This window comes from Scylla paramamosain, chromosome 11 (assembly GCF_035594125.1).
Source record: "Scylla paramamosain isolate STU-SP2022 chromosome 11, ASM3559412v1, whole genome shotgun sequence".
In the NCBI taxonomy this organism is placed as follows: Eukaryota; Metazoa; Arthropoda; class Malacostraca; order Decapoda; family Portunidae; genus Scylla; species Scylla paramamosain.
The window spans coordinates 16,540,703-16,549,924 of record NC_087161.1 but is presented as its reverse complement, the minus strand read 5'-3'; the positions used below and the strand labels follow the sequence as shown (position 1 = coordinate 16,549,924).

At 43.8% G+C, this 9,222-nt stretch overlaps 1 protein-coding gene across 1 annotated transcript; it reads right to left on the bottom strand.

The window, feature by feature from the left end:
• Positions 1–1,955: 1,955 nt before the first annotated feature.
• On the bottom strand, positions 1,956–8,122 carry LOC135104622 (uncharacterized). The gene is made up of 4 exons (XM_064012153.1): positions 6,570–8,122; positions 6,042–6,444; positions 5,753–5,905; positions 1,956–2,033 (listed from the first exon to the last, which is right to left on the bottom strand). The coding sequence occupies exons 1-4, from the start codon at positions 8,120–8,122 to the stop codon at positions 1,956–1,958; spliced, it is 2,187 nt and encodes a 728-aa protein (XP_063868223.1).
• Positions 8,123–9,222: the final 1,100 nt, after the last annotated feature.

Genomic DNA, 9,222 nt, shown 5'->3' with positions numbered 1-9,222 from the left:
GCCACATTCTCCTCTTAGGGTGATGGTGGATGTCCAATTAGGCGCTCTGAGTATCGCCTCGTTCTGCGCTACCTCAAGAGATCAGAAGGAGGAGGATGGTAGTTTGGGGAGACAAGGGGCACAGTAGTCAACCACGGAGCGGAATTTTGCAACATACAGGTTTCTCTTTACTGTAGCTGAGGCTCCGCTTTTTTGCTGTGACATGTAGCTAAGCACTTTGGTTCGTAGATCTGCACGTTTCCTGAGGTAGTTTGCGTGGGTTGTGTATGTGAGCTTCTTGTCTAGCCAGACCCCGAGGTATTGATGAGCGGAGGTGTACAGCAGGGGCTTGTTTCCAAGACATAGCAGTCTGTCAAGAGATAGGAGGTCAAAAGTCATGTATCGGGTTTTGGTGGGGTTGATTTTTAGGCCAAGGGTGGCACACCTTTGATTTAAAAGCCCTAAAGCTCATGGTGCAAGAAATCAGTGGTTGCGCCATGGTATGAAGAAGGTGAGGTCGTCTGCATACACTAGGAGTTGGATTTCGCGACCGTTGGTTCCATCATATTATTGAAGAGGAGCTGGCTGAGGCAGGTGCCAAGGTTCTGGGGGTGTGATGTCGGCACGTGTCCCTGAAAGGGGACAAGGGCTCTGAGGTTGGTAAGGAACCCAGATAGTCAGCGGAGTAGGTGGCTCCATACTCCTCTCCTAGCCAAGGCTTCAAAGATGGCGAGGGGGTTTGCCAGCTCGAAGGCCTTTTCCAGGTATAGGAACACCGCTAAACCGGAGCGTGCGCACAGTGCTCCCAGGAGTGTTAAAAGGCAGTTCGTGGTACTCCTGCGTGACTGAAAGGTAAAGAGTGAGAGAGGGTGGAATTCACCCATGTCACCGTAGACAAGCCAGAACAATGCGTTTCATGATCTTTCTGGGGCAGCTGAGGAGGGAAATGGAGAGCACTGACAAGGGGTCTTTAGGCTTGAGAATCAGGGTAATCGTTGTGGCATTCCAGGACGACGGAAGTTCCCCCCTCCTTTTAAGAGAGATTGCGTAGCTATAAGAGATCGACCTTCTCTGATGTACCCAGGTGGGAGATCATGGAGTATGTAATTTGGTCCGTTCCCGGGCCTCTGTCTGGTGTGTTCCGCAGCACGGCATCAAGTTCCACAGATGAGAACGGGTTGCCTATTTCTCCCCTTGCTCAACGATGGCAGCGTTGATAGTGGTGGACCGGATTTCAGCGACGGTATCTTGTTGCCTTAGTGTGTCAGGAGAGAGAGATGAGGAGGGGAGTTCCTTTCAGTAAAGTGTTGGGCCAGTTTCTCGGCCTCTTCTGCTTGTGTGTTGTGTGTCAGTGGTGAGTGAGGGCGTGGGTTGTAGATGACGCGCACTCGTCGCCACATCTTGGCATGTCTGATGACGCTTTGAAGATACTGCTGAGCTTCAAGACTTGGGTGATGTCGGTAAGTCCTTCGTGCTGCGCTGATGCGCCTGTTAAGTTCCTCAACCCTGGGACCATATACAATACGCCCATCAACAACCTACGGGCGAAAAATTCACATCTATACTGATCGTTTTCCAACACTCCGAGCAGCGAAGCAACGATACTCCCACGAAAACCACCAGCTTATCTCTAGCATCCAACAACACATCTCTGCCCTCTACAGAGATGGAACAACGGTAATATGCCACTGGGTTCCAGGCCATATAGCAGTTGCAGGGAACGAGAAGGGATGGAACCGTCTATCACCTTTGATGTAACCTGCAGTGCTTCCTCCATCAAAAAGACAATCGACAAAGCAGCCCTCTCCCAAACCCACCAAATGCTCCTTAACGCTGTTTAGGAAGGAACCAGATCTGCCTCCTAGTATAACGCCGCAAAGAGAGAAAGAAGGGCCAACCTCCCAATAGGAGTGCCCACTCAGCTACAAAGAGACGTCACAAGGCTCCGTCTCGCATACCACTGCAAAGAAACAGTGCTAGGAATGAGCTTGAGTCTTGCCCTCACTGCTTGCGTACCCCTGTTCAGCCGTTGACTCACTACGTCCTCCACTGCCCTGCAACAGCAGCGCGTTTTGTTGATTATCACGCTCAAAATCACTTAAAAGGCACGTTTTTAGAAATGTTTCTCTTCCCCATACAGTGTGCTTTGTATCCATTTTGGCGTTTTGGTACCTAACAATGTGAAACATAGCCAAAATACTCGTTTTTCGTAATGTTGTTTTCTCCTAAAGAGTTTTATTCTCGCTTTGGTTCCTAAAATTCTGATAAACACTGAATGGCACGTTTCTCTGGTTATGTCGTTTTTTTTTTTTTTTCATATGAAGTGATTGGCATGCATTTTGATGTTTTCGTATCTAACAATTTGAATAACGGTCAATACACACGTTTTTTTGGTAATGTTGTTCTCTTTTTACATACAGAGTGCTATTCCCACGCTTTTGAGTTTTAGTACCTAATAAACTCGAAAACACTCATAATATATATTTCTCGTAATATCCTTTGTTTCTCCATATAGGATGCTTTGCTTTCATTTTGGCGTTTTGATGTAATTTCGTTTTTCATATATAGTGCTTTAATTGCATTTTGACGTTTTGGTACATAAAAATGTAAAAACACTCAAAACAGACGTTTTTGGTAATGTTAAATACACATTTTTTGGTAATATTATTGTTTCTCCACAAAGGGTGTTGTGCATGTGATTTAGCATTTTGATACGTAAGAAGTTCAAAAACAGCTCGTTAACACTCATAATACTCGTTTCTCATAATGTTTTTTCGTCTCCCCATGTAGGGTACTCTGCATGCATTTTGTCATTTTTCTGCGTAGCAAGCTGAAAATCAATTAAAATGTTATTCTGTTTCTCCATAAAGGATGTTATAATGCGTTTTAGCGTATAGGTATGTAATAAGGTAAAAAAAAAAAACATGTTCTATTCCCATATAGGACGGTATTTTTGGTAATGTTATTTTGGTTCACCAAAATGGGGACTTTGGATGCATTTTGCCGTTTTCGTACCTAATAGTTTGAAAAGCACTCAAAAAACACGTTTTTGGTAATTTGTTTTTAGATATAGAGTGCTTTTTATGTATTTTAACATTTTGGTACCTAAGAAGATAAAAAAAAAATACACGTTTCTTGTAATGTATTTCTCATTTCCCCATATAGAGTATTTTACATGCATTTTGGCATTTACCTACTTAAGACTCTCAAAAAACACTGAAAATACACGTTTTTGGTAAAGTTATACCGTTTCTCCATATTTTTCTTTTTACATTTATTTCAGTGCGTAAGTTGCTCAAAAACACTGATTTTTTTTCATAAAGTTTTTTTTTTTTTTTTTTTGTCCCTAGGAAGCTAATATCATTCAAAAGACATGTGTCTGGAAATCTTGTTTCCTTTCCCCATATAGGGTTCTTTTCATGGATTTTGGCCTTTTGGTACTTAACAATGGGAATTACACTCAAAATAAGCTTGTTTTTGGTAATGTTGTTCTGTTTCTCCATATAGAGTGTTTTTTTTTTATGCATTTTCGAGATTTGGTACCTAAAAAACTAAAAAACACTCGTAATATACGTTTATCGAAATGTTCTTTTGTTTCACTATAGGGGGTACTTACCATCCACTTTGGGTTTTTTTGTACTTGTTTTTGGTAACGTTATTTTCTTTCTCCATAAAGGGAGTCTAACATGCTTTATAGTGTTTTGGTAAGTAAGTAGCTCAAAAACACTCAAAAGATGCGTTTTTTGTAAAGTTATTTTGTTTCCCAATGTAAGGTGCTTTCCATGTTCTTTTCAGCGTTTTGGTTAGCACGCTCTTAAACACTCAAAAAATACGTTTATGTAAATTTCGCTTCCTTTCCCCATACAGTCTACTTTTCATGCATTTTATCGTTTAGGTGCCTAACAATGTGAAATACACTAAAAATACACGTTTCTGGTAATGTTGTTCTGTTTATACATACATAGTGCAATTCATGCCTTTTAGCGTTTTGGTACCTAAGAAGCTCAAAAACACTTATACCATATTCACTTATATCATATACGTTTCTCATAATGTGTTTTCGTTTTCTGTATTTCGGCGTTTTTATAGGTAACATGCTCAAAAAACTCAAAATACTTTTTTGGTAATGTTATTATATTTATCCATAAAGTGTGTTTTCCATGCGTTTTAGCGTTTTGGTTGGTAAGTAGTTAAAAACACTAAAAGAGATGTTTTTTGTCGTTTTGTTTTCCAATGTAGGGCGTTTTCCATGATTTTTGGTGTTTGCGTGCCTAGTGCGCCTATAAACGCTGAAAAGACACTTTTCTGATAATTTCATTTCCTTCACACGTTTTTGGAAATGTTCTGTTTCTTTATATAGAGTGGAATTAAAGCATTTTCAGGTTTTTGGTAGAATAAAAGTTCAAAAAGCACTCCTAAAACACGTTCCTTGTAATGTCTTTTCGTTTCCCCACAAAGGTTAATTTGTATGCAATTCAGTGTTTACCCACGTAACAAGCTTAAGAACACTCGGAAATAGATTTTCTTTGTTAGTTTATAAATATATATATACATATATATATATATATATATATATATATATATATATATATATATATATATATATATATATATATATATATATATATATATATATATATATATATATATATATATATATATATATATATATATATATATATATATATATATATATATATATATATATATATATATATATATATATATATATATATATATATATATATATATATATATATATATATATATATATATATATATATATATATATATATATATATATATATATATATATATATATATATATATATATATATATATATAAATATATATATATATATATATATATATATATATATATATATATATATATATATATATATATATATATATATATATATATATATATATATATATATATATATATATATATATACTCGTATATATATATATATACGAGTATATATATATATATATATATATATATATATATATATATATATATATATATAAATATACGAGTATATATATATATATATATATATATATATATATATATATATATATATATATATATATATATATATATATATATATATATATATATATATATATATATATATATATATATATATATATATATATATATATATATATATATATATATATATATATATATATATATATATATATTCACACACAAATACACACCATAATGACAAAATTCCATGAAGGTGGTCTGACCATCCAAACAGCTCCCAGTAGACAAGTATCCTTTCCATCCTGTGATTGTCATTTACCCTCCATCCCCGCCATCTCTCTCTTTTTTTTTTTTTAAATTTAAACATAGGTACATTATCACCCGAAGGCGCACTGCCGTGTGCAACCTATTTTAGGGGTGGGACACAACACACAAATATAAATATAAAGATATATACATATATATATATATATATATATATATATATATATATATATATATATATATATATATATATATATATATATATATATATATATATATATATATACATTCTTTATGGACTTATGTTAATATTGTTAACAGGGGGGTTGGGAACGAGCCCCTCCAGTGGTGTGCTACTAACTTCACGTCCTGGGTATCCATCCCCCTGATATGAAGGAGGGAGGACGCGAAGACGTTCCACAGTCTGGAGACTCGCCCCCAAAAGGTGCGCTGGTGTTGGCTGGAGCGGGAACGCGGCACTTCCACTGAGTCACCACTGGATAACACCGTTCTCGTGTCCCGGGAGGTGACTCTGGTGGGCAGCCGTAGTCCCGCCAGATGTGGCACACCCTGTACCTGTGCCTTATGGAACACCACAAGGGCGTGGCGGTCAAACCGCAGCCCTCGATTCACCTCCACCCCCAGAATCTTGACGGACTCCTGGAGTTCGAGAGGAACTCCAGGATCGAGAAACTACCATTGCCTGTGTCTTCTCCGGAGTAAAGGTCACCTGCCAGCGTGCCCCCCACTCCTGTATCACCCCAAGCTACTGATTGATCTCTTCAGCAGCACGCACACTTTCGTGTCGAGGGTAGGTACAGGAGAGAGTGCAATCGTCAGCATAAGCTGAGACCGCCGGCAGCTGTCGGAGAAGATCGTCCACGTAGATGTTCCACAGGACTGGCTCCAGCACCGAGCCCTGTGGCACTGACGCTCTCACCGGGAGGGACTCGGACGCTTGCCCATTGACCTGGAGGGTCCTTCCTTGGAGGTAGTCGCCAAGGAGCTGAAAGAGGTCACCCTGGATCCCCTTTGCCCTCAGCTTTTCCAGAAGGCCCCCGTGCCAGACCCTGTCGAAGGCGCCCGCTATATCCAGGGCCACCACAACAGAGTCGAGGCCGCCGTCAAGGGCGTCCTGCCAGTCCCCGGTGAGGAGCATGAGGAGATCGGAAGGTGGACCGCCCAGGTCTGAACTCAAACTGTTGGTCCGAGAGGAGGTAATTGTCCTGGAGGTGGCGACACACCACATCTGCCACCACCCTCTCGAACACTTTCCCTACCACAGAGAGCAGGGAGATGGGTCGATAATTTTTTGGGGTCAGACCTGGAGCTCCTCTTGTGTACGGGAACTACCCGGTCCTCTTTCCACACTAAGGGCCAGGTATTTTCCCATAAGCAGGCAGAGAAGACTGTGGTGAGGGGTACAGCCAGCTCACGGGCACATTGTTTCAAAACGTGCGGGCTGATGTTGTCGGGACTAGTAGCTTTTTGTACATCGAGCCCCTGCAGCAGACGCTCGACAAGTCCCTGCGTCACCTCACCTCCACCTTGGTTACAGTCTCTCTGCACTGCTGCTCCAGAAGAGGCGGTGAGGGTGGCCAGCAGCTGGGCTTTGTCCTTGCTGCTGGTGGCCACCGTTCCGTCGGGCCTTGTGAGAGAAGGGACAGTGTCTTGACGGTTGAGTCCCTGTCTGCCCTTAACAAGGGACCACCAAGTCTTGTTGCCCACTCCAGGGCCTACTAGCTGGCGCTGCAGGTCCTCCTTCCACCTCCCTACGGCCCACCGGCAAGTCGTCACCATCCTCTTGCAGGCCGCACGATGTAGGTCTTTGTTGCGCTGAGTAGGACTCTGCTTGTAGCGGAGCCACGCAGAATACTTCGCCTCGGCGGCAACGCGGCAGCGGTAGCCAAACCAAGGCTGGTCCGTTGGTCTGGCGACGAACTCACGGTGGGGCACGTGTTGCTCCTGGAGCGCCAAGAGGCGGGAAGTGAAGGCTCGCGCCTGTACCTCCGCTCCATCCTGCAGGATGGAAGGCCAGTCAGTCCTGCGCAGGTCTCGGCGAAGGGAGCCCCAGTCTGCCCTATCCCATAGCCAGACTGTGCGAGTGGTGGCCTCGTCACGAGCCACACCCATGTCCACCTGGGTCAGGACAGCATGGTGGTCAGAGCTGCCCACGAGACCCAGCTGGTGGCAGCTGAATGTGTCCTCCTCCAGGTCGGATATGACGGGGTCCAGGGTCCCGCCCCGCTCATGAGTGGGGAAGGTCACATGGTCCTTCAGGCCCTGCACCGTCAGGAGGTTTTTGTAGGTGTCGCGCTCCAGGTGGTGGTTGAGGTCGCCCACAAGCAAGATGTGTTGGCAGCGGTGAGTCACAAGGAGGACATCTAGGGCCTCCTTGAGGTACAGGAGCGAGTCAGGCCCCTGCCGGGGAGGGGGGCGGTACATGGCGCACAGCAGGAGGGCAGAGTGGTTGGCCAGCACAACCCGGAAGAACATCACCTCCAGCTGAGGCGGCGTGTCCACGTCGAGTTGTTGTGCCTGCACTCCCTCCCTGAAGCAGACAGCCACTCCGCCTCCAGCTCTATCCTGTCGGTCTCTCCTGGCCCAGTGAGTGTAGCCACCTATTTTGCCGAACGATGGCTCCACCTCTCCGTTCAGCCAGGTCTCCGTCACCACAACTGCATCTGCACCGTGTTGTAGTACACAGTTGTGGGTTAGGTCTCCGATGTTCGTTCGGAGACCACGTACATTGGCGGAGATAACCTTGAATTGGTGGCGGTGGCGGTCGGGCCTTACCATGTTGGAGGGAGTTGTGGTTCGGCCTGAAGGGGTGTGACAGGGCTCAGTTGGGGGTACCGAAGGCCGGGCGGGATCCATTGCCAGCCCTAGGTGTGGCCCCAGTTAACAGGCTGAGCTGAAAACGGGCGAGACTGCAGAAAGGGCTGCAAGTGTGGTGTTACTGATGGGGAGGCAGCGGCCAAGTATCCCCCCACTGCGAGGACCTGCCGTAGCAGTCGCTCCTGCCTCAACTCAGCAGTCCTGGTGTGGCAGTCTTCAGTACTGTGGCCCTTCCGATTGCAGTACCGGCAAATCTGCGTGGGTTTGGCTGGGGTCTGTCTCCTTGAGGAGCCGGCCCCCTGGGTGGTAGAGGCTCCTCTGACCTCGCTGTTCCGGTTCTTTTTCTTATACTTTTTTTTTTTTCCTGGTGGTGGTGTTGCCAGCGGTGCTCGTGGAGGAACCCGGGACTGCTGGTGCTGGGGCTGGGGCTGGTGCTGGTGCTCTCTCTCTCTCTCTCTCTCTCTCTCTCTCTCTCTCTCTCTCTCTCTCTCTCTCTCTCTCTCTCTCTCTCTCTCTCTCTCTCTCTCTCTCTCTCTCTCTCTCTCTCTCTCTCTCTCTCTCTCTCTCTCTCTCTCTCTCTCTCTCTCTCTCTCTCTCTCTCTCTCTCTCTCTCTCTCTCTCTCTCTCTCTCTCTCTCTCTCTCTCTCTCTCTCTCTCTCTCTCTCTCTCTCTCTCTCTCTCTCTCTCTCTCTCTCTCTCTCTCTCTCTCTCTCTCTCTCTCTCTCTCTCTCTCTCTCTCTCTCTCTCTCTCTCTCTCTCTCTCTCTCTCTCTCTCTCTCTCTCTCTCTCTCTCTCTCTCTCTCTCTCTCTCTCTCTCTCTCTCTCTCTCTCTCTCTCTCTCTCTCTCTCTCTCTCTCATGTTCATAAAAAGGGTGACCGTTCTAGTCCTCAAACTACCGTCTTATTGCTTTAATTTCCTGCCTATTTAAAGTTTTTTAATCTATCCTCAACAGGATGATTCTTAAACATCTATCACTTCAAAACCTTCTATCTGTATGGGTTCAATAAAGGCCGCACTACCGATGATCTTCTGGTTTTCCTTGCTAAGCCTTAGTCATCCTTTTTTTTTAGATATTTCGCTGTTGCCTTAAACAAATCAAATGATTTTCATTGAGTCTCGCACAAAGCTTTGATTTCCA